Source organism: Scylla paramamosain, chromosome 3 (genome assembly GCF_035594125.1).
Source record: "Scylla paramamosain isolate STU-SP2022 chromosome 3, ASM3559412v1, whole genome shotgun sequence".
Taxonomy (NCBI): domain Eukaryota; kingdom Metazoa; phylum Arthropoda; class Malacostraca; order Decapoda; family Portunidae; genus Scylla; species Scylla paramamosain.
The window spans coordinates 30,046,567-30,073,414 of NC_087153.1; the positions used below are offsets into that span (position 1 = coordinate 30,046,567).

A 26,848-nucleotide genomic window follows, 5' to 3' on the forward strand; every position below is an offset into this window, starting at 1 on the left:
ACACTCCGCCAATCCCAGGTCTCCTCACGAAACAGATAGGAAGTGTAACCATAACATTTGTCTTTGCTCTCTTGTTATCAGTCATTTGTTTTTAATAAGTGTTCTGTCATGAAGCATATAGTTGACAGGTTTCCGCAGAGAGATCATGGACTCATAATGCAAAATGAACTATCGGATATATCTCAATTAATAACCACTGTAGAACCTTGACATTACCCACATCATCATCATCATCATCATCATCATGTTTTTTTTTTTTTTTTTTTTTTTAGACCTCTTTACAGAGTGGATATAGGGAGATATTTGCCATGAGTTTAATATGTCGCTATACTATCCATCAGTCTATCTATAGATAAATCGGTAGCATTATATATATATATATATATATATATATATATATATATATATATATATATATATATATATATATATATATATATATATATATATATATATATATATATATATATATATATATATATATATATATATGAGAGAGAGAGAGAGAGAGAGAGAGAGAGAGAGAGAGAGAGAGAGAGAGAGAGAGAGAGAGAGAGAGAGAGAGAGAGAGAGACGAATTAAGGGGATGGATAACAGATATTGGTATGTACGTATGTATATATACATGTATTACGAAAGAATGGCGGTGCACGACCAGCATAATTATTTGAGATCCATTCGTGTTCCTCCATTCCAGTGCTGTGTTCAATCTTGTTATTTGGGCGTCAAACAGTCGCTCTTGCATGGGTTGGAGGCTGAAGCACCAATAAATCTATTCAGATATCTACTTACCAGTTGAGTGACGCTCCATTGTAATTTTCTTTGAAAAAATAAATAAATAAACTTATTACAAAATAATGTTACTTATTATTATAAACAACAGATAACAAAATGTTTGATGTGCTAGGGTAATATCATGCAGAGGAATGTCATCAAATTACAGAAAAATATATTTTAAGAAAATGTGTTCAAAAAATTTCTGTGATTAAACTGTTGATCTCTTTCCTTAACTCTAAAGATTCAAACGATGGATGTAAAACAAACTTCAAAATGTGTTATAACATTCATTTCGTGGTTCATACATGTCATTCCAAACCACTAATTATGGTACACTGAAGTTTGAGCCTCATGTGATTACTGAAATGACTAACTATTTAGGCAAACAACACTTGATTGCAGTGTTGCTCAGGCATTCTGGTAACATGGCTCAATCTTGGCATATTATTTCCGATATGTTTTCAATAACATCCTCCACTGGAGTAATGTGCCTCCAGTAGATGGTCCATGCTTCTGCTTGCTTACAATGAAACATGCAATAATTTTGTTTTTTTTAACTATTTTGTTTTACAGCAATGTGCTGATTCAATAAGCTGGGAAAAGAAAAAAAAAAAGACATCAAGGCTGTAAAGGACTAAGAATCAGATCAAGCCATGACCTAATGTTTTCTTCTTCATTGAACTTAGACAGCAAAAATACAACTGTAACATGTGTCATTAGCAATGTCAATACATTTCTAATAAACTTAATGAAATTTCCTCTTACAAAAAACAAAGGCCATCTACAAATATTACAGTTTCCTGCAGGTTTGCTATAAATCTCATTGCAATGGTGAATGTGAGGAAGGTGTGGGAAAGTATGGTTGTTAGATACATGTGTGCTGTACCCCAAATTGATCTTTTACTTAAGAATGAAGCAATTCTGAGCATTGCAATTCATGTCCAACACACAGGATGTAAGAACTGAGGCTGTCCATCAGTCTCTGCAAATAATGTACCATGACTGTTGGTTCCCTTTCACACTGAGCAATTTTGTCTTATGCTCCAGATGATGGAAGAACAAAAGTCTTTCATGAAAGTTAATTATTTTTCTTAAGGAACAACTATTCAGACTACTTGTCTGTTCTTAAGAAACCACCACAAATGTCCATTACTGAAGTCATGCACATATCCTTTTTCCTCTTACATAATCAAACACTCTTGCACTCACAATATCTATCACACTCATATAGTTTATACACTCTTGTAATCCCACTTTACCATCATGCTTCCCATGTGTATAATTACCTTCGAGTGCTGGGTTGGACAACTCAGCCACTCCACATTTCATTCACTCACCTTTACTTGATATGAAATCTGTTGTACACACTTTCATTACTTTCACAATCCATTCCTCTCAACTAAAAGCATTTTACTGATAACCAGGTTCAACTTCTTAGATCTTTGACCTTTATATTGAAGTGGAACAATTTCTATCAAATGTACATCTTAATTTGTGCTCATCATGCTTAAACCTTTGGTATGACAGGTTATTTATAGTCCTGTATAATCCTTTTCTTGCAAGGATTAATTTAAACTCAATGGGGTTAAGCTTTAAGACTCAAAGTGTCCATAGTAGCATAAGTGAATATTAGAAAACTGCCTTTCAAGTGGCCTTAAATGTCAGCTGTGCTCAATGTCTATATCTTATGCTCATTGTGAGGGAAAACTGTGGAAGCAAGTTGGAAAGCTGAAGAGATCAATCAATGACAGAGCTGTTACATGCATTACAAGCAGTACATGAACAAATGCAGTCATGTGAAGCAGGAATGAAAAATATTGTCATGATTCAGGCCAGTTTAATCTATGATATGAATAATTCAAAGTAGCAACAACAAACAATGGAATACAATAAAAATTATATACATAACTTTAAAATATTCTTCATTGGATATCTGGTTGATTATAAAGTAATAGATATTACAATGAAATGGATGAGCTTCTGATCATATTTATCCCCACCAACTAGGAAAGCTTAACCAACCTATCATGAAAATTTATTGAAGTCTTACTGTATACTGCCACTCCAAATCTTCCAGGTCAAATTAATGGTCAACATTTAAGAGCTGTTTTTGTATGAATGATATCCTTGCCCTGTATATTAAAGTCCTGGATCTTCCTTCCACCAATTTCTCAGGAGGTCATCTTCCAAAAATCATTATTAAACATTCCCAGTTCCATCAATTTAGTCAATTAATTTTCTTTTCAGTTTGTTTTGATGGTTTCTGTTTTAATCACTGAAACTTTAGTAGAAGATAATTGTAAGCATGAGAAAAAAATAACAGACTAAATATTATTAAAATGAGTGAGGTTTCTTTTTAAAACCAAGATGACTAATGACAAATAAATGAGATAGTAGAAAAGTGGCCATAGTGTTATTTACCCAACAGATAATGAAAGAATCTTAAATGTCATTTGAACTAGGCTTGGAGGTGGCCAGATAGTTACAATGAAAGGAATTCAATTAGAGTTCCAGAGGTCTGAAAATCTAAACTGTATGGAAAGAAAAAAATAAATAAATAAATAATAAGTAAATAAGTAAATAAGTATATATATATATATATATATATATATATATATATATATATATATATATATATATATATATATATATATATATATATATATATATATATATATATATATATATATATATATATATATATATATATATATATATATATATATATATATATATATATATATATATATATATATATATAATATATAATATAATATAATATAATATAATATATATATATATATATATATATATATATATATATATATATATATATATATATATATATATATATATATATATATATACACAAGATAAAATAAGTAAAATAAATGAATTAAAAAATACATGAGTAGATTTATGGTTCTCTTGTGTTGGCATGAAACAAATAAGCCTCATGAAAACAACATGGTTAATTGGTGAGGATCAAGTTATTTCTCTTCCTCTTCTGATTGTACAAATTTTGCTTTGTGTGCAATCACTAGTACACCCAATATACCACCTGAAACAACAAGACATAGTGAAAAGAATGCCAAGAAAAGAAAGCATGCAACACTGTCATTATGTAATAAGATTAGAAGCACTGCCAGAAAAAGATGTCACCTGTCAGTGAAATATAATAAAGGATTTTGATAACGATGTTGTGACAATGTCAGACAACATCAAGTTCAAGCATAAATTACCAAGTCAAATAAGTATACATGTGCATGTTTATGACTATTAGAGGTGCCTCCTGATCAGCTGATCCAGACTATAAGGTGGTCATACTAGGCTTCCACAAAAGCCCACAGGACAGCTAAGAAACATATTGGGATGATTATGATCAAAGCAGGCCCAAAAAACATGAATTTGCCACAGTTATTTTAGCAATAACTGGGGTTCAGTGGTTGCCTTGGATGAGAGCTCTCAACATCCCAAGACCAAACCTGGGAATTTTCATGCAAGCTGTCAGGTCCCATCATGGCTACTTTTATGCATGTCTATTGCCCACAACAAGCATAAGAGGTGCCCTGACAATCTAAGGATTCATGTTAAGTGGGAACAGCATGGCAACACACAAAATGCCCAAAAGCCTCCAGACAGGACTGCCACATCATTAGACACTGGAGCTCAAAGAGCTTCCCACAAAATTGCAGGACTTCGCAAATCAGTTGCCACTCATCAACACTGGGCAACCTCTATGAGTCAAAGATAAATTACCATTTGGAGATGAACCAGTCCCCAGCTCATCGCTCATCCATGTCCATTTTCTGATAATCTGAACAGGCCTGGATTCACTATTTCAATTAAAAGACTTTTATTGTATAATAATGAGAAATAAAATGGTTGGAAGTTAATGATAAGGGGAATAATTACGGGACACAATGTTACTGTGAAAAAAAATTTCTATTTGACCCATTCAATAACTCATCACTTGTGCCAGCAACAGACAGGAGAGCAACATAGTGGTGAACACAAAAATGGCAGAACAATGAAGGAATGTGACCACACAAAGTCAATGCTGGATTTATATAAAAAAATCTGACATCATGGATACTAAATGCAAACAACCTATGCTTTCCCACATCTCATCTCAATGATGCAACCACTGTAAACATACTACAGGAGGCTTCAAATAATGACTGAAACACATTATCAATAGTACAGGTGAAGAATTTCCATGAAGCCTTTGATTATTTGTGAAATTTACCTTGACAGGTAAGTAAGTAGCCTCTAAAGTGATACTTTGTTTTCTAACAGAACAGAGGAGCAATGCAATGGCTAGTGAATAGGTAAATTGAATATTCAAAACATACTATAATGCTAAATAATGAATAATAAAATCATAATGCCATGCAGAGAAATATATACATAGTGAATCCCTGCTCTACAGTGAGAAGAATATCAAACCTGCAACTTTGAGGAATCAATATATCTGTCTTGTGGACAAAAGGTAAGAAATCAACAACTGTGTCAAGTGCCTTAGATTTCCACATTGACATTTTCTCATTACACTGCACTAACAGACAAACCTGTCTGGTCACAGAAGTGCAGCAACAACCAGCTAAAGCTTTGTACCACAGGAGTGGACAGAAACATGACCACTCAGTCTCTGAAATGACAGTTCTCCATGTGGCCTGCCTTCCTTTGTCTCTACCATCCTTGTTGTCTACCATTCCCCTTCTCCAGTGGCTTTTTGGAAGAGGTAGTCCTTCCCCTTGAGGTTCATGATGCCATCTTTCAGGTTGAACTTCCACTTATTTCTCACTCGAGTGATCTGAAATTTACAACAATTTTAGTCTTGCTTGGTCCTTTTTGGTATTTCCTTGAGATTAGCTAATGAAAACAGAAAGCTTAATATATCATCATAAGTTGTGGAACACAGATTTATAGATTGAAACTAACTTTACTACTGATGAATCTTACACAAAAATTCCTTCTGACTTCATTTCATAAGTTTTCAGTTTTGTTGTGAATTAATATGTTTTCAAAACTGTAATCAACAAATTAAGTTTCACAAAATGGTAAGCAAAGATGATACATAACAGAAAGAAAAGCAGCTGTGATCATCCATCTTCCTAGGTACCCACCTTGTCATACTGACACACCACTACATTGTCTGTGTCAAACATGTCAGAGGTGTCATCCTCACTCACATCATCATCACTATTCAGTGGTTCCTGGGGGATATAATAACAATCTTTTAATGTTCAGTCTTGTTGTGATATTTACAGCTTATATAGTTCTTGAAACACACACACACACACACACACACACATATCTATCAATCTGTTAATGACTAGGAACCTACATCTAACAGTAAAAGAACTTATACCAATGTATACCAAGCTTCTCCTGGACATACCATTAGAACTACTCAGCATTGCCTTTGCACCACATCAATTTTCCACTATATGGTCTGCAAGCCTCACCTGACTGATAAAATGCAACTTAATGCATTTGTTTCACTAGGCAACACAAGGACTAGACCACAGAACAATGACATATAACATGTTATCAAGTGATGAAAGCAGCTTTCAGATCACAGTACATGGAGTACAGAGACTCCATGTCAGGAAGGCTGACATAATCTACAATGTACTGTCAAGAGTGTGAAATACAGTGCTACAGCCAAAATGGATGAAGGATGTGTTAAGGCAAAGAATGAAAAAACATCCTTTTATATATATATATATATATATATATATATATATATATATATATATATATATATATATATATATATATATATATATATATATATATATATATATAAAGTATAAAAGTGGAAAGGCCAAGAGAGTAGTGGTGAGTGGAAAATGTTGCAATGCAATCACCATGTACACCATGTTACACTCACAACACTGTGATGGGATAAACAGGCAATAAAGAAGTGGAATGCATTTCATCATGCTGGAATATAACCAACTTGAGACAGCAGTGAATCTGCTGAGGGTGATGTGGCAATGGGGGGTCATAGGGAGTGATGACAAGAGTAAACACAGATGGATCCAGTACTGCACCATAACCACTCAGAATTATTTTAATTGCCTATCAGGTCAATTAAACTATTATTTTCCCATAATCTATGCTGTTTTGCTAAAGCATGGACTGCTAATCGGACAACATTACTATTATGTACATGAAGATACTGTAAATATAAATAGCTTCCCATTACTTGTGGATTGACTGTATGTGGTTTTGCGTTCAATGATTTTCTCCTATGGCACAAAGGCAGCAGCAAAAAATTTTTCACAGCAATACTTCTACTCCAGCCATTCATATTATGTCTATGGCCAACATTCTTTCAAATCCCAATGTTTTCAGTACAGTTTGTATGGAGAACTATGCATGCATGAACCTTTTAATACACACACATCACAAAGCTATTTCACCATCACTTACTTCCTCTGGCCCCTCAGCCTCATCTTCATCTTCTTCTCCATCTATGGATTTCTTGTCATCTTCTTCATCTTTGTCATCATCATCATCATCATCATCATCAGAGATCTCAGAGGAGCTGTCTCCAGTGCCAAACTGGCCATCCACCTGGAAAATACAGAGGTAATATGCATGCAAGAACACCACATTTTCCTGTTATATTTATTTCAGAAGACAGTACCAACCAGCTCCTCATCCTCCATTATCCACAATGAATTGAACTAACACCATATTTATTCTTCAAATTCAGCATTAACTACTTAAGAATCTTAAAATACTTATACTTAAGTGAAAAAGGCAGCCCATCCCTTATGAACCTGCCTTACTATAGCTCAGTGTCCAAGCATGATATTCTTCATTCCTTTTACACTCAATCTCCTCATTTACTTTCAATTCTTTGATAGTATGACCACTTCTGACTAGTGTACACTATCTCAGCATTCTATATTACTTCTGGTTACTTGCTAAATAAAAGATCCAGTCTTGATGCTTCTCCATCCTTTCCAGATCTTGTATCATCTTTCATCCACTGAATTAATACATTATTCAGTGCCATTTGTAAAAACTCATTTCCCAGCACATTTCCTTACAGTTACAGTCTCCTATCATTATTTTCACCTCTTAGCATTTTCTCTAGATAATTTCTTGTTTTTTTTTTTTTTTTTTTTTTTATGTAGGAAGGATACTGGCCAAGGGCAACAAAAATCTAATAAAAAAAATGCCCACTGAAATGCCAGTCCCTAAAAGGGTCAAAGCAGTGGTCAAAAATTGGTGGATAAGTGTCTTGAAACCTCCCTCTTGAAGGAATACAAGTCATAGGAAGGTGGAAATACAGAAGCAGGCAAGGAGTTCCAGAGTTTACCAGAGAAAGGGATGAATGATTGAGAATACTGGTTAACTCTTGCGTTAGAGAGGTGGACAGAATAGGAGTGAGAGAAAGAAGAAAGTCTTGTGCAGTGAGGCCGCGGAAGGAGGGGAGGCATGCAGTTAGCAAGATCAGAAGAGCAGTTAGCATGAAAATAGCGGTAGAAGACAGCTAGAGATGCAACATTGCGGCGGTGAGAGAGAGGCTGAAGACAGTCAGTTAGAGGAGAGGAGTTGATGAGACGAAAAGCTTTTGATTCCACCCTGTCTAGAACAGCAGTATGAGTGGAACCCCCCCAGACATGTGAAGCATACTCCATACATGGACGGATAAGGCCCTTGTACAGAGTTAGCAGCTGCGGGGGTGAGAAAAACTGGCGGAGACGTCTCAGAACACCTAACTTCATGGAAGCTGTTTTAGCTAGAGATGAGATGTGAAGTTTCCAGTTCAGATTATAAGTAAAGGACAGACCGAGGATGTTCAGTGTAGAAGAGGGGGATAGTTGAGTGTCATTGAAGAAGAGGGGATAGTTGTCTGGAAGATTGTGTCGAGTTGATAGATGGAGGAATTGAGTTTTTGAGGCATTGAACAATACCAAGTTTGCTCTGCCCCAATCAGAAATTTTAGAAAGATCAGAAGTCAGGCGTTCTGTGGCTTCCCTGCGTGATATGTTTACCTCCTGAAGGGTTGGACGTCTATGAAAAGACGTGGAAAAGTGCAGGGTGGTATCATCAGCATAGGAGTGGATAGGACAAGAAGTTTGTTTTAGAAGATCATTAATGAATAATAAGAAGAGAGTGGGTGACAGGACAGAACCCTGAGGAACACCACTGTTAATAGATTTAGGAGAAGAACAGTGACCGTCTACCACAGCAGCAATAGAACGGTCAGAAAGGAAACTTGAGATGAAGTTACAGAGAGAAGGATAGAAACCGTAGGAGGGTAGTTTGGAAATCAAAGCTTTGTGCCAGACTCTATCAAAGGCTTTTGATATGTCCAAGGCAACAGCAAAAGTTTCACCAAAGTCTCTAAAAGAGGATGACCAAGACTCAGTAAGGAAAGCCAGAAGATCACCAGTCGAGCGGCCTTGACGGAACCCATACTGGCGATCAGATAGAAGGTTGTGAAGTGATAGATGTTTAAGAATCTTCCTGTTGAGGATAGATTCAAAAACTTTAGATAAGCAGGAAATTAAAGCAATAGGACGGTAGTTTGAGGGATTAGAGCGGTCACCCTTTTTAGGAACAGGTTGAATGTAGGCAAACTTCCAGCAAGAAGGAAAGGTAGATGTTGACAGACAGAGCTGAAAGAGTTTGACTAGGCAAGGTGCAAGCACGGAGGCACAGTTTCGGAGAACAATAGGAGGGACCCCATCAGGTCCATAAGCCTTCTGAGGGTTTAGGCCAGCGAGGGCATGGAAAACATCATTACGAAGAATTTTAATACGAGGCATGAAGTAGTCAGAGGGTGGAGGAGAGGGAGGAACAAGCCCAGAATCGTCCAAGGTAGAGTTTTTAGCAAAGGTTTGAGCAAAGAGTTCAGCTTTAGAAATAGATGTGATAGCAGTGGTGCCATCTGGTTGAAGTAGAGGAGGGAAAGAAGAAGAAGCAAGAGTGATAAATAGAATAAACACTAACAATCCTAAAACAGAAATAGACAACATCACACAATATGAACAAGGCAACTGCTGGGCAACTAAAACCCAGCAATGTGTTTTTGCATCTTCCGAATTGTTACAAACAGCGGATCAAGATGGAGACAGGTATGGAGTGATCACAATAATCATTCAATGGTAACCTTTCTAATATACAGTGACACCTGGATATATGTTCTTAATCTGTTCCAGATCCTTGGACTTATACCAAATAGGGCATATACCAAACAAATTTTTCCCATAAGAAATAAAAGTAAAATGATTAATCTGTTACCATAAAAAAAAAAAATTCATATTGTTATTGGCATATTATACAGTACATTGATAGGGTTGAATAAAATTATTTAAACACTGTTCGATACCAAGATACATTCCATATTTGACAGCATATAAGGTGCACAGGAATATAAGACACAACCTCATTTCAGCAGGGCATCTTAAAGTTTTTTTTTATGTATTTAAGCATGTAATATTTAAAGCAAGTACAGCTGAACAAAAACAAGCAATCCTACATTACTTCAATAATAAAACAGATAGAGGCCTAGTCATGGAGGCATGGCAAAGAACGCAACACACTAGGTGCGTCACTGAACATTTTCAACATTTCCTTACATATTATGGTTAAAAAATATGATATAGCACCCTTGCCTATAATACGATGGTGTAATTCTTCAGGTGTACAGGTGAAGGAAATTTCAAAATTAAATCTACTGGAGGCCTCACATTCGCACAATGATTTTTTCAGCCATTTTTATGAAAAAAAGATGCATCTTATATGTCATCAAATACAGTAAATACAAAAGCAATTAGACAAAATAAATTAAAATTTAACCTCACTTTACCTTGCAGAAAAGAGTCAAGTGCTTAGTAGGATGGTGCTGAGAAGGGAGATGTTATTGTTTGGAGGGAGAGTCATTAACTTTCTCATAATTCATGGTTAATGAATTTACTGGAAATTTATGCAAAGAACACAAAATCATATGAAAATTCACAGTTATTGCCCGGATTGTTCAATGAATGGTAGCAACAGGCGTACTGATGCTCATGGGCAGTCGTGACTTTGTCTCAAGAGAGGTAAGCAAGGGTAGCGAGCGGTGACTCATTTTGACCCATATAAGTTCTAGCACGCGTCGTATTCCAAACAAAGGTCATATACGAAGTAATTTTTTTGTGTCCAAACAGGACATATACCAAGCTGGATTTATTCCAAAGTGGACATATACCAAGGCACCACTGTACTGTAGTTTTACTTCTTTTGTCACTTAATATTTCCTTTAAATTGGAATGTTCAAGGAAAGCAAAAATACCTGCAATATTGATATACAACATGTAAAATATGAACATCTGTTGCCTTGTCTGCCCATACAGGCATAAATTATGTGATTGCGTGTATTTCTTAATACTTTAATTTACTTGGTACTTTAACAAAATATAATTTATGCACTTCATTGAGAAGCCATATAAAGGAGCTCAGACTGCTGTCTACCATAGACAACCTTCCTCTGTGGTCAGGATAGGCCTAAGAAAAACATAATTTTCACCCTCCATGATGCACAGTTGGCTTTTGATGCTTATCTTTGGGAAAAATAGCATCTTTGATGTTAAAAAAAATGTGGTATGCACCCCTTGTCATGGATATCCATCTTTATGATTAACCTGGTATATACTGAATATATACGAGTTCTAAAACCTTGAAACTTTAATCTCAAACATGCATGTACTTAACCACTTCAATACAATGATGCCTATGTAGGCATCATGAAGCACCAGTAGAATATACGATGACACCTACATAGGCATCATAATTATATTTTGTTTTAGTTGGTGTTGAGTAATCCCACATTCTATACTGGCCCTACATAAAAGACTCCGTATATTGTCCTTGAGGTTCTATTGCTCCTCCCACCATCCCTATTCCCACCAATCACATAAATGAGCTACACCATGTCCCAGAATGAGATAACCTCATTGGCAGAGCCTACATCACAGTTTCCCCCTTATCCTCCATAACTCCCTATCCTTCTCTTGATTCCACATCCCCTCCAACAGGTAGGGGTGACTGTACAAGGGTACAGTTCCACCCTCCCTGGCTCTCTTCTTGCCCTCTTACCCTCCTCTCCCTCATCTCTCTCTCTCTCTCTCTCTCTCTCTCTCTCTCTCTCTCTCTCTCTCTCTCTCTCTCTCTCTCTGTCTTTCTCTCTGTGTGTGTGTGTGTGTGTGTGTGTGTGTGTGTGTGTGTGTGTGTGTGTGTGTGTGTGTGTGTGTGTATGTATGCTAATGTGGCTGGGAGGGTTGTCTTATCAGTGTTGAATGTCAACATGGACATTCATCAGTAATCAAGCGTTGGCTTGATTACTGATAAATGCAAGTAGTGGACGTGTCTATTACTTTTATTTACAGGAGAGAGAGAGAGAGAGAGAGAGAGAGAGAGAGAGAGAGAGAGAGAGAGAGAGAGAGAGAGAGAGAGAGAGAGAGAGAGAGAGAGAGAGAGAGAGAGAGAGAGAGAGAGAGAGAGAGAGAGAGAGAGAGAGAGACTCACCACGTGTGCAAACATTTAGATGCCCACTAATCTCTTTTCTGATAACTTTACATTCCCTACCCTTCCCATTTATTCCTCCTTCACCCATCACCACCTCTCCTGTACTACCCTCTAACCATCCTCAATCGTAAATGTGTGTGTGTGTGTGTGTGTGTGTGTGTGTGTGTGTGTGTGTGTGTGTGTGTGTGTGTGTGTGTGTGTGTGTGTGTGTGTGTGTGTGTGTGTGTGTGTGTGTGTGTGTGTGTGTGTGTGTGTGTGTCAGTTACACTCAGAAAAAGCCAACTCCTGCCTCATATTTCTACACCAACTGAAGGGTTGACTGAGAGAGAGAGAGAGAGAGAGAGAGAGAGAGAGAGAGAGAGAGAGAGAGAGAGAGAGAGAGAGAGAGAGAGAGAGAGAGAGAGAGAGAGAGAGAGAGAGAGAGAGAGAGAGAATTATATTATTATATTACAAATGAGATAAGTTACTGCTCACAAGCCTACGCTGTATTTGAGCAACATGAGTTTTTTAAGCATCCGGAGCAATGGGGTTAAGGAGGTTGAGCACATAATGTAGTGAACTGACCTGGGTGGCTTTTAATCTCTCATAGATTATGGCATCCATAATTCTTCTATCTGCAGTGACAGTGTGTGGTGGGTGAGTAGCTTCTGCCTTATGTGTGGATGAGGAACAGGAGGCTGATGTGGCTCCCAGTGGTTCATCGACAGGTCCATCCACCTGTGTGAAGAAATAGACTTGTCACCTCTCACTTAGCATCATTAAAAAACTACCAAATTCCATTCTACATTTTAATATGAAATTTCAGGCTAAAGCCAATACAAACCTGGGTGGTGGCAATCTGGCTATATTGCTGGAGCTGTGGAGGAAGAGTAATACCATTTTCCTCAAGGGCTTGGTTCAATTTACGCTGGATAATTTCCGCCGCCTTGCTGGCCTAGAATCAGAGATAAAACACAATTAATGGAATACTACATATCCTTTATTTTCACCCCTTATTCATCAGTTCCTTTAAAAAACATCATGATTGGATGGCTGTTCTTCTCTTGTAATTTATATTGTTCCTTTCTTGTAATATATATCAAAGCTAACTTGGAACAGTGATGATCATGATAAGGCAAGGTCTCAATAAGAGTTGCCACACTTTAGTTCCTGAACCAAAGTCATTGTCTGCTATAACATCTTTCTACATAACAACTATACTATTTGCATAAGCCTTTGTTGGCCCAAGCTATAAATGTGTAAATGTAGCAGCTATGAAGAATTCTGACAGCTCTCAGGAACAACAGTATTCAGGTAAAGGCCAGTGATCACACCACTCCTGAATTCCTGCAATGATCAACACCGTGTTTTGTTCTTCTTTACGCTGCTCTTATTGTTGGAATAATCACAATATACTACTACTACTACTACTACTACTATACTACAATTAATAATAATAATAATAATAATAATAATAATTATTATTATTATTATTATCATTATTATCTATCAATCTATATACCAGGCCAGCAATCCCACACAGGGTGACCCAGACAAAGCACCACTCACTCGTATACACTACAACTTCAAAGATACTAAAAAAAAAAAAAAAAAAAAAAAAAAAAAAAAAAAAAAAAAAAAAAAAAATTATATCAGTGAAAATCAAGTTGGAGACAGTTCCACAGGAATTCTACCTAAGGATTAGCAAAAATGTTCTCTACACCTGCAACATTTCTGCTTTACACTCACAGATTGAGTCAACTATGGATGAGGCAGTCCATATATTTATCAATAAGCAAATACCAGACTTGGGGAGAAGGGGGAGGAATGTTCACTAAACCTTACCTCAAGAGCAAAGGTATGTGCAGCAGTTGGGGAGCTAAGGATGGCCTGCAGCTGCATGCCAGCAACTCCATTAGCCAGGGCATTGGATGGGACATGGATGGTGATGGCTTTGGGCACACCCCCTGCTTGCTGCGCTGGCACAGTAATCTGCACTGGTACCAGATTGGCAACTACAGCTGGGCTTCCTCCTGGAAGGCATTAAGGTGACTATTAAGGAGACCATTCAGGCAATTCTTTATTATCAGTATACAAGGAGGAAGGCATTAAGGCAATTCTTTATTATCAGTATACAGTCATGATTTTTTTAGTTTTTATAAGTATGCATATGGGTAACACCTCTTAGTATATTTTCAGATCTTCATCTCTGATTCTTTTTGCACAAAAATTCAAGATCATGAATTTTTGCAAAATTCTAACTTGCTATAAATCTCTTATCCTGTGACTTCCACTAATGAAAAAATTACCGAAGACACTTGCATAATATCCCATAGAACCACCAAGGCACTTTAAAATTTGTCTTCACAAGTGAAGATGTATTTTTTTTTGTAATTATTGTTATTTGAAATGTTTGCAGTTAATTGTGGAAAATTATAAATTATTTCCAAGAAATCTCTTGGAGGAAAAAATAGGATTTTTTAAATCCCCTTTCCAATGATACATCATTCATTAAAATCAGTCCAATTCTCATGGAGTAGTAGCAAGATTTAACCCCAGCACCTCAGAACATGCATCGACATGTAGTACACTTGCCTTTCACTCCCTTTAAACCACAATCACATCACACTATAATTTTTTAAATGTTATATGGTATTGCTAGTATCTGGTCCCACCTTTTTTTCAAAGGTATTAATCGTGTGAAAGTGAGAGTATCAAGAGGCACCATCTCCCTCATTGTTGCAAGATTTGCAAGTCATTAGAAGCTTACTGGCTGGTGGTCACTGCTATAGGATAGCTTCTTCTTGGCCTTGGAAGATGACATCACCATCCTCTGGGTTTCTTTCTCCTGCGTCTTGATGGATTGTACTATGGTGGTATTTGTTTCATACAAGCGTGTGAGGAGATTAGCCTCATTTCTGAAATTGTGTTGTAGTACTGTGACTCAAGCAGCAAATATTCTGAACAGTCCTGCATGTTTGATCTTTGATACTTTCAGCCACATTTTCGAGTGCAGAGATTCATTACGGTTTTGAGTAACCCTTCCAGGTATCTCTTTAGGAGGCCCGGAGTTGTGAGTTCATTATATATCCCTCAAATAAGTGCCAGCTTTTTGAGAGGAATCTTGGCCAAGTGGAGGTTCTTGTTTTTGTGGGATTCAAGTGTCTCATTTTGGGCCACCAATCTATTGTAAAAACACCACAAGTCAGCACCGGTAGGATGCAGCATTGAATGCATTAGAATCACCATCACCTTCTGGCCTTCACAAAGGTAAATGAGGTGGCTAGGCCTATGAGAGGGAGTAAGCTGTGTGCAGCTAAAACCTAAGCAGAGGCCAGTCTGCCACTAAATACCAGAAATGTATATTTAAGGGAAATATTCATGGAAAGGGAACATGATGTGTGCCTTTATCTACGTATGTAGAGTGATGTGTCATATGCATGATAGGAGGGGGTAGGGCATTTAGCCATAACTTTTTATGTTTGTATTTCTTTAAAATATTTCATTATGTAATGGCAGAAGCATTCATGAACACAGAATTTTTTCTAAATATTTAAATTTTTTTAAAGAATTCCCTTGTAGATGGTCCCCTTAAGAATGAAGCATGTTGATAATAGCATCCAAGTATATAACTATAATACAAAAAAATATGTAGTGTACATACATACGAGCATTTTTAAAGCTTTATACATACTTGCATGTATAAAGCCTTGTTCACCTCAGAGCAACATGCCAGGTTCCACTATCTCTAGCAGCCTCCTTACACCAATCTATATCCCCAAGATACTTTTTTGGACTGCATTATTTCAAGTTTCTTTGGATCTCCCTCAAAATATTTTACCAATATTGAAATCTCTAACTCTCTTCACTCAATCATTTCCTGGAGTAAAATGATTATCAAAGATTGTGACTGCCAAGGTAGCAAACAATCTCTCAATCTTATTTGCTCTGTCTGCACTTGCATGCTAAACAATCTATCACCATGACCACAGTAAAACATTTAGATACAGTATTAAATATGTTTTGCTGCAAATTTTTAGGTATTCAGAGTTACAAGCAAGTTTTTCACTGGTTCTTCAGTTCACTAAGGAAGGATCCACTATACAAGCACTGGAAAAAAACGGATGACTTGTATCATCACAATTCCCTGCCTACATAATATTTACATACGAGTGGCCTAAAACCAGGTATACCTTATCATGAAACCATGGAATTTGAGCTTTATATACCTTATGTGCTCTAAAATAATTTATCAAATAAAAATGAGAGGATGGTTACATCTCATCTACATCAAACTCTAAAATCCATTCCATGTTTTTCTTTAAATCTTCTATACAATAGTAATAAATTAATCAACCTTAGCAGTTTTGAAGATCAAATTCCTAATGGGTGAAAAGGAATCAAGGTACAAAACAGCATAGGAAACCATTTTTGAACATCAGAAAAGTCTGGATTAACCCATGGCAGGTTCAGTCTTGCCTCCACAATTCAACAAGCTTCTGCTGAATACTTGTTCAAAGCACTATAAAGGATAATCATCTCATATAACAGGAACAAGTAAGATCTAGGGATTTCCCATGTCACCTTATAAATCACCATATGAAATATATCAAACACATTTGGAAAAATAAATAAAATACAATAGATAAAGATATTCAGTAACTTGCAAAGTGTTCAGTGTTCACTCTACAATACAAAGATATACACATACCTGCAGTCTGTTGAGTCTGTTGCTGTTGCTGTTGTTGCTGTTGCACCTGCTGTTGCTGTGTTTGTTGTTGTTGCTGCTGCTGCTGCTGCTGCTGTTGTTGCTGTTGCACCTGTCCCTGTGACTGGTGGGAGGATGCTGTGCCTGGCTCACAGTTGGGAAAAACATTCATATGCTGTAACTTCTGCTCCCATAACTGACGCAGCTCAGACAGCACTTGTTCATCCAGGCCCTCGTCCAAAAAGAACTCTCGCACCCCAGAAATGACATCATCCATCACCCCACTGTACACCTTGCTCTGTTGAATGCACAAAGTGTATATCAAAGTTTATTCAACAGAAAAGGAAAGATCATTACACCTGAATCACTAATACCAGCAACAATGCTGGGCTACTCTTTGTCAATGGTGATTTAGCTTAATGCAAAACTGCCTCTATAACTTTTAAACATCAAGGACTACACAATATGCCACATGACTGTTTCCTCCTGTATCACACCACAAGTGCTCACTCAAAAAAAAATTCTAAACAATGAACATCCAAACATGGGGTCTCTGCCCTCCCTCAACCCCCTGGCAAGATTATAAACTCAAATTAATCTAGTTTGCCTCCTAATGGCTTCCTTAACTCATAAGTGAAACCTCATCATTTGATACAGGTGTGGGTTTGCCTCTAAATGCCAGTGAATGCCATAAGGATGTCTTGAAAAATAAATAAATAAATAAATAAATAAAAATAATAATAAATGAATTAAATAAATAATAATAAATAGAAAATAAACTAATAATAATAATAATAATAATAATAATAATAATAATAATAATAAATAAATAAATAAATAAATAAATAAATAAATAAACAAATAAATCAAGATGTGTACATCTATGCATTCCCTGGTGATGCAAGTGACAGGGGAGGAGGGCAGAGATCATCAGCCATGATTTTACACCATTTTAATTAGTTTTCATAAAACTCAATCAAATACAAGTGTTATAAAATAATACAATATTTTCAGGGAATTAATGTATATTGATTGCTCCCAATAAACTACAAAGGGGGGATAACACTTTTTATCTTTATTTTTTACCTGCTGAACATTAATCCTGAAACCTTACTGAATGGAAAAAAAGTCAACAGCATTACCATCAACACAGAGAAGAAAGCCAGCTAACATTGAAAAAAGGTAATTTTGCATAAAGTGCACATAAAAAATAGTGCTGTATGGTTTATATTTTGCTACCATGGAGAGAGAGAGAGAGAGAGAGAGAGAGAGAGAGAGAGAGAGAGAGAGAGAGAGAGAGAGAGAGAGAGAGAGAGAGAGAGAGAGAGAGAGAGAGAGAGAGAGAGAGAGAGAGAGAGAGAGAGAGAGAGAGAGAGAGAGAGAGAGAGGAGCTTTAGACTAAGTTCCCACAAGGAACCAGACAAGTTGGGTAAATATGTACATGTTAATGAACTTGGTCAGTAATTTCAACCTGGGTGGATGAATTTTTTTTCAAAAGGTATCTGGATATAATGGGGCACATGGAGGTTAAGAATAAAAGTACAAAAAGATTCTCTAGGAAGGAAATCATCATATCAAACAAATTTATGAAGGAGGCAGTAGACACCTGCCGAAATGATAATTACTACCAGCAAGGTCTGAAGCACTGGATCAGCGGGTGCTGTGAACTTATCATTAACCCAGCTGTGACCTCACTGAATTCTTCCCTCTGTCTCACAACACAAAGGGGCAGCCACAGCCTGCCCTCTAAAGACAGCTCTCCTCTTTCACACAAAACTACATGCACCTAATTACACACACACCCTTCACTCAAAATTCTAAATTAAATATGGCAACTCCTACACCAGCATCAGAGTCCCCATCTGGGGAGGGGACTACAAATGTCCCCAGGTCAGACTGCTCTTCTGGTATTGACCCTAAGTGTCTTAACACCCCCTCAACATTTTTCATTAACTTCTGCAACATTTGCAGTCTCAGATCTAATTTTCAATATGTGGAACACCATCTCTCCTCTACTAAACCTCATCTTTTTCTCACTGAAACACAGGTGTTTGAAGCAACTGACAGTAGCCCCTTCTCTTTTCCCTCCTACTTCTTCTATCCTCATTTTCAATCCAAAGCTGGATGTTGCATCTATGTGTGCAATGATTTAACCTGCTCTCGTGCCCATGTTCTTGAATCTTTTGAGTTTTCCACCATCTGGTTACAACTACAGAGTCACTCTCAAACTAAATTTATCTGAGCTGCATACCTCTCACCTAACTTCTCTGAATAAAAAATTCCTTGACTACTTAACTTTCAAAGTGGAGCACATTCTAACTCTCTTCCCTTTTGCAATCTCCATTCTTGGAGACTTCAATGTTCACCATAAGCTTTAGTTTTCTTCTCACTTCATTGACCTTCCTGGTGAACTAGCCTTCAATTTTGCTATCCTCCATGACTTAGAGCAACTGGTGCAACACCCTACTCGTATTGAAGATATGCCCAACATTCTTGATCTTTTCCTAACCTCTAATCCATATTTTTTTTTTTTATGTAGGAGACACCAGCTGAGGGAAAAAAAATAAATAAATAAATAAAATAAAATAATAATAATGCTGGTCCTCAAATAGGATCTTCTGCTTATGCTGTTATCCTATCTTCACCATCAGGCTCCTCTGATCATAACCTCATATCTGTATCTTCTCCTATAGCTCCAATCCCTCCTCAGGATCCCTCAAAGCAGAGATGCCTCCTTTTGCCTCTGCTAATTGCAGGGACCTAAGGAGGTATTATTCTGATTTTCCTTGGAATGCCTACTGCTTCCATGTCAGAGACCTATCTCTGTGTGCTGGGCACACAACAGAGGTGATAATGTCTGACATGGAGGTGTACATTCCTCATTCTTTCTCTCAACTTAAACCTTCCAAACCTTGGTTTAACATAGCCTGTTCTCATGCCATACATGATAGAGAGGTAGCCCACAAAAGATACTTGAGCCTTCCATCACCTGAATTTCATGCAGTTTATATTTCTGCCTGGAATCATCATACCAACTCGGTTCTTCAACTAGCCAAAACTCCTTCAACACCGTCAAAATCTTTCAAGATCTAACTCCCCTTGTGATTTCTGCCACTGAGTCAAAAACATCTTCAGTAACTTTGTTTCTTCATCTTTCCCTCCTTTATTTCAACTTGATGGCACCACTGCCATCTCATCTATTTCTAAAGCTGAACTCTATGCTCAAACACTACCTTGGATGATTCAGGGCTTGTTCCTCCCTCTCCTCCACCCTCTGACTACTTCATGCTACAAATTAAGATCCTTTGCAGTGATGTTTTCCATGCCTTCACTGACCTAAACCCTCAGAAGGCTTATGGACCTGATGGGGTCCTTCCTATTGTTCTCCAAAACTGTGCCTCCATGTTTGCACCTTGTCTAGTAAAACTCTTCCAACTCTGTCTATCAACATCTACCTTTCCTTCTTGCTGAAAGTTTGCCTGCATTCAGCCTGTTCCTAAAAAATGGTAACTGTTTTAATCCCTCATACTACCATCCTACTGCTTTTAGTTTCCTGCCTAAGTTTTTAAATATATCCTCAATAGGAAAATTTTTAAACATCTATCACTTCACAACCTTCTATCTGATTGCCAGTAAGGGTTCTATCAAGGCTGCTGTACTGGTGATCTGGCTTTCCTTACTGAGTCTTGGTCATTATTTTAGGGATTCTGGTGAAAGTTTCGCTCTTGCCTTAGACATATCAAAAACTTTTGATAGAGTCTGGCACAAAGCTTTGATTTCAAAACTACCTTCCTACAGCTTCTATCATTTTCTCTGTAACTTCATCTCATGCTTCCTTTCTGACCATTCTATTGCTGCTGTGGTAACCGGTCACTGTTCTAAATCTACTAACAGTTCCATAGGGTTCTGTCCTGACAACCACTCTCTTCTCATTATTCATCAATGATCTTCTAAACCAAACTTCTTGTCCTGTCCACTTCTACGCTGATGATACCACCCCTGCACTTTTTCACATCCTTTCATAGACTTTCAACCCTTCAGGAAGTAAACATTTCATGCAGGGAAGCCACAGAATGCCTGACTTCTGATTTCTCTAAAATTTCTGATTGGGGCAGAGCAAACTTAGTTCAATGCCTCAAAAACTCAATTCCTCCATCTCTTATCTTGACACAGCCTTTCAGATAACTATCCCTTCTTCTTCAATGACACTCATCTGTTCCCCTCTTATACACTGAACATGTTTGGTCGGTCCTTTACTTATAATTTAAACTGGAAACCACATTTCATCTCTAGCTAAAACAGCTTTAATGAAGTTGGGCATTCTGAGTCATCTCCACCAGTTTTCCTAGCTGCTAATTCTGTACAGGGGCTTTATCCATCCATGTATGGAGTATATTTCACATGTATTTGGGGGTGGTGGGGAGGGGGAGGCACTCCATCCTCACTGCTTTTTTAGACAGGGTGGAATCAAAAGCTTTACCTATCATCAACTCCTCTCCTCTAACTGACTGTCTTTAGCCTCTTTCTCATCACCGCAATGTTGCATCTCTTGCTATCTTCTACCATTATTTACATGCTAACTGCATGTCTCCCATCCCATGGCCTCACTGCACAAGACCTTCTTTCACCTCAATTCTACCCACCTGTCTAAAGCTAGAGTTAACCAGTATTTTCAATCATTCAACCCTTTCTCTTTTAAACTCTGGAACTCCCTGCCTGCTTCTGTATTTCCACCTTCTTATGACTTGAATTCCTTCAAGAGGGAGGTTTCAAGACACTTATCCTTTCATTTTTAACAACCACTTTTGACTCTGTTCTGGGACCAGCACCCCAGCAGGGCTTTTTTTTTATTATAATTTTGTTGCCTTTGGCCAGTGCCCCTCCTACATTAAAAAAAGTAGTTTAAGAAGTGGAATTTTGTTTTATTATGCATTTTGCACTTATATAAGAATGATTTAGGACCAAGTAACTATTTTTCAGTATTCAAAATAGAGACCTAATATATTTGCAGTCTTATAGTTACAGAAAAATGTTTTTTTTTTTTTATGTAGGAAGGACACTGGCCAAGGGCAACAAAAATCTAATAAAAAAAATCCCCACTGAAATGCCAGTCCCATAAAAGGGTCAAAGCAGTGGTCAAAAATTGATGAATAAGTGTCTTGAAACCTCCCTCTTGAAGGAATTCAAGTCATAGGAAGGTGGAAATACAGAAGCAGGCAGGGAGTTCCAGAGTTTACCAGAGAAAGGGATGAATGATTGAGAATACTACTTAACTCTTGCGTTAGAGAGGTGGACAGAATAGGGGTGAGAGAAAGAAGAAAGTCTTGTGCAGCGAGGCCGTGGAAGGAGGAGAGGCATGCAGTTAGCAAGATCAGAAGAGCAGTTAGCATGAAAATAGCGGTAGAAGACAGCTAGATATGCAACATTGCAGCGGCGAGAGAGAGGCTGAAGACAGTCAGTTAGAGGAGAGGAGTTGATGAGATGAAAAGCTTTTGATTCCACCCTGTCTAGAAGAGCAGTATGAGTGGAACCCCCCAGACATGTGAAGCATACTCCATACATGGACGGATAAGGCCCTTGTACAGAGTTAGCAGCTGGGGGGGGTGAGAAAAACTGGTGGAGACATCTCAGAACACCTAACTTCATAGAAGCTATTTTAGCTAGAGATGAGATGTGAAGTTTCCAGTTCAGATTATAAGTAAAGGACAGACCGAGGATGTTCAGTGTAGAAGAGGGGGACAGTTGAGTGTCACTGAAGAAGAGGGGATAGTTGTCTGGAAGGTTGTGTCAAGTTGATAGATGGAGGAATTGAGTTTTTGAGGCATTGAACAATACCAAGTTTGCTCTGCCCCAATCAGAAATTTTAGAAAGATCAGAAGTCAGGCGTTCTGTGGCTTCCCTGCGTGATATGTTTACCTCCTGAAGGGTTGGACGTCTATGAAAAGACGTGGAAAAGTGCAGGGTGGTATCATCAGCATAGGAGTGGATAGGACAAGAAGTTTGGTTTAGAAGATCATTAATGAATAATAAGAAGAGAGTGGGTGACAGGACAGAAGCCTGAGGAACACCACAGTTAATAGATTTAGGAGAAGAACAGTGATCGTCTACCACAGCAGCAATAGACCGGTCAGAAAGGAAACTTGAGATGAAGTTACAGAGAGAAGGATAGAAACCGTAGGAGGGTAGTTTGGAAATCAAAGCTTTGTGCCAGACTCTATCAAAAGCCTTTGATATGTCCGAGGCAACAGCAAAACTTTCACCAAAATCTCTAAAAGAGGATGACCAAGACTCAGTAAGGAAAGCCAGAAGATCACCAGTAGAGCGGCCTTGACGGAACCCATACTGGCGATCAGATAGAAGGTTGTGAAGTGATAGATGTTTAAGAATCTTCCTGTTGAGGATAGATTCAAAAACTTTAGATAGGCAGGAAATTAAAGCAATAGGACGGTAGTTTGAGGGATTAGAACGGTCACCCTTTTTAGGAACAGGTTGAATGTTGGCAAACTTCCAGCAAGAAGGAAAGGTAGATGTTGACAGACGGAGCTGAAAGTTTGACTAGGCAAGGTGCAAGCACGGAGGCACAGTTTCGGAGAACAATATGAGGGACCCCATCAGGTCCATAAGCCTTCCGAGGGTTTAGGCCAGCGAGGGCATGGAAAACATCATTGCGAAGAATTTTAATAGGTGGCATGAAGTAGTCAGAGGGTGGAAGAGAAGGAGGAACAAGCCCAGAATCGTCCAAGGTAGAGTTTTTAGCAAAGGTTTGAGCAAAGAGTTCATCTTTAGAAATAGATGTGATAGCAGTGGTGCCATCTGGTTGAAATAGAGGAGGGAAAGAAGAAGAAGCAAAGTTATTGGAGATATTTTTGGCTAGATGCCAGAAATCACGAGGGGAGTTAGATCTTGAAAGGTTTTGACATTTTCTGTTAATGAAGGAGTTTTTGGCTAGTTGGAGAACAGACTTGGCATGGCTTCGGGCACAAATGTGGTTTAACACAGAACAAGCTGTGTTAAACCAAGGTTTAGAAGGTTTAGGACGAGAAAAAGAGTGAAGAATGTATGCCTCCATGCCAGACACTATCACTTCTGTTATGCGCTCAGCACACAAAGACGGGTCTCTGACACGGAAGCAGTAGTCATTCCAAGGAATATCAACAAAATATCAACCTCCTTAGGCCCCTCCAACTAGCAGAGGCAAAACACCAGAGGCACCTTCGCTTAGGGGGATCCTGAGAAGGTATTGGAGTGATAGGACAAGATAAAGATATGAGATTGTGATCAGAGGAGCCCCATGGAGAAGAAAGGGTGACAGCATAAGCAGAAAGATTAGAGGTCAGGAAAAGGTCAAGAATGTTGGGCGTATCTCCAAGACGGTCAGGAATACGAGTAGGGTGTTGCACCAATTGCTCTAGGTCATGGAGGATAGCAAAGTTGTAGGCTAGTTCACCAGGATGGTCAGTGAAGGGAGAGGAAAGCCAAAGCTGGTGGTGAACATTGAAGTCTCCAAGAATGGAGATCTCTGCAAAAGGGATGAGGGTCAGAATGTGCTCCACTTTGGAAGTTAAGTAGTCAAAGAATTTCTTATAGTCAGAGGAGTTAGGTGAGAGGTATACAGCACAGATAAATTTAGTATGAGACTGACTGTAGTCGTAGCCAGATGGTGGAAAACTCGGAAGATTCAAGAGCGTGGGCACGAGAGCAGGTTAAGTCATTGTGCACATAAACGCAGCATCCAGCTTTGGATCGAAAATGAGGATAGAGAAAGTAGGAAGGAACAGAAAAGGGGCTACTGTCAGTTACCTCAGACACCTGAGTTTCAGTGAGGAAAAGAAGATGAGGTTTAGAAGAGGAGAGGTGGTGTTCTACAGATTGAAAATTAGATCTTAGACCGCTAATGTTGCAGAAGTTAATGAAGAAAAAGTTGAGGGGGGTGTCAAGACACTTAGGGTCATCGACAGAAAGGCAGTCTGACCTGGGGACATTTATGGTCCCCTCCCCAGATGGGGACTCCGAGGCTGGTGTAGGAGTCGCCATGATGATTTTAAAAATTTTTGAGTGAAGGGTGTGTGTGTTATTAGGTGCTTGTAGTTTTGTGTGGAGGAAGAGAGTTGTCTTTAGAGGGCAGGCTGTGACTGCCCCCTTGTGCTGTGAGACACAATGGGAAACGTTCAGTGAGGTCACAGCTGGGTTTAATGATAAGTTCACAGCACCCCCTGAACAGTGCTTTAGACCTCACTGGGAGTAATTATCGTTTCGGCAGGTGTCTACTGCCTCCTCCAGACAATGTGTGAAATGTGAAATGTGAAATGTGCATGTAATTTTTTTGTAATTAATCATCCATGGTACACAAACTTAAAAAAGATTGGGAACCAGTTAACTAGGTTGTAGCTGGTTCAGATTTATGAAGAACAGTCAAATGTATACAACACAATGAATATCTTATGTCACCTGAAGATACCTAGGAACTTAATCTTAGAGGACACCAGTTTAAGTTTCTCATGCTGCATAAATTTAACGTGCTGCATAAATTTAAGGTGTCATGGTAAGATTATTCACATTTTTACCCTAACTGTTGTGTTGACAGATGATGAATGAAACATAAGTGTAACTTATGACAAACTGATGACAAATAAACATTGAGAAAATATCAATTCTAAAACACCTGTATGATGATAAAAGAAAAATTACATGCTAAACCCAATAAACTGATATATAAACAAAACTGAAGAACTAAATAATTGAGAATCAAGGTTTTATTCAGATCACACCACCCAATCCTGTGTTTCATTTGCAAAGGTGATGCATCGACACACCCAATGACCCCAGGGATCTGCGCCTGCAAACCCTTCCCATAACAAAAGGAAAAATCGTAAGGGCCGAGGATAGGTAACTAAAGTAACCTATGGCTGGTGAACAACATTCATGCTAACATTATTTTTTTGTAGGATATAACTGAGCGAGGAAACGGCGCTCCATGACTTGAATGTTATTTTTATTTTGAATACTACAGTAGCTGTTGATGGAAATGACTGGATAAAGCCTCCCTCCCTAGCCCACCCTCACCCTCAGGCCTGGGTGCTACAAGGAAAGTCCCTCTCCCTCATCCTCCGGAAATGCTAAGCCACTAAGCATTACACACACCGAATATTTCCCAAAGTGATTGGGGATGACTGGGCCGCGAGACTGGTGTCATGGCGGGCCCCGTGCCTCCCTCTCTCCCTCCTCTCTTCTAGCCATGCTTGGAACCCAGACGCCCGCCCTTCCTGGCCTCCAGGGCCTCGCCACTCACCACGCACGTCGCACACACGGCCATAGTGCCGCACAGCGTCGTCCTCGACTAATGATGGGGCTCCTAGGAAGCCGTCCCCGCGGCTCAGCGACCTTCTTTTATATGCGGCGAGAGGCAGCGCGGCGCGTCCTTCATAGCACCACTGTGGCTACGCGTCAGGACAAACCTGCCAACTAGTACTCCACTCATTATTTTCTCGTAATATTAATTTTCATTACTATCACTCATTCTAAGTGTCGGTATTTTTTAAATCACATACGTATATAGTACAACTATTAGAACACTTATCTATATAAACCCCGTTATAACGACTTCTTTCCTAGATAGATGATAAAGATTGTTTATCTCCAATCATACCGCCATGTTGTGAGATACTTTATGTTTTAATATTATAATGATATGCAGAACTTTGCCATTAGCAAGTGTATTAAGCTTCTTCTTATGATAACAAATCCGACTTCCAGCTTCTGCCCTGCGCGCTTCTCATACTAGCCAGTTTTTAGCCCCAGTCAGTGTAGCGCGCGCTTCAAAAACATCTTGTTTCCTACAAACATTTA

General features: G+C 38.3%; 1 protein-coding gene across 1 annotated transcript; it reads right to left on the reverse strand.

Moving 5' to 3' along the window:
- Window positions 1-4,703: 4,703 nt before the first annotated feature.
- On the reverse strand, window positions 4,704-26,451 carry LOC135093453 (transcription initiation factor IIA subunit 1-like). The gene is made up of 8 exons (XM_063992735.1): window positions 26,292-26,451; window positions 17,006-17,300; window positions 14,140-14,327; window positions 13,139-13,249; window positions 12,880-13,032; window positions 7,222-7,365; window positions 5,907-5,996; window positions 4,704-5,593 (listed from the first exon to the last, which is right to left on the reverse strand). The coding sequence occupies exons 1-8, from the start codon at window positions 26,313-26,315 to the stop codon at window positions 5,486-5,488; spliced, it is 1,113 nt and encodes a 370-aa protein (XP_063848805.1). The 5' UTR covers window positions 26,316-26,451; the 3' UTR covers window positions 4,704-5,485.
- Between the last annotated feature and the right edge of the window lie 397 nt (window positions 26,452-26,848).

Excerpts from the sequence above, each read along its gene's own strand:
- LOC135093453 (XM_063992735.1), bottom strand. The coding sequence starts at position 26,315 with ATGGCCGTGTGTGCGACGTGCGTG. Across the intron at positions 13,250-14,139 it reads CACATACCTTTGCTCTTGAG|GCCAGCAAGGCGGCGGAAAT; the intron begins GTAAGGTTTAGT and ends CTCTGATTCTAG. Across the intron at positions 5,997-7,221 it reads AGGCTGAGGGGCCAGAGGAA|GAACCACTGAATAGTGATGA; the intron begins GTAAGTGATGGT and ends TATATCCCCCAG.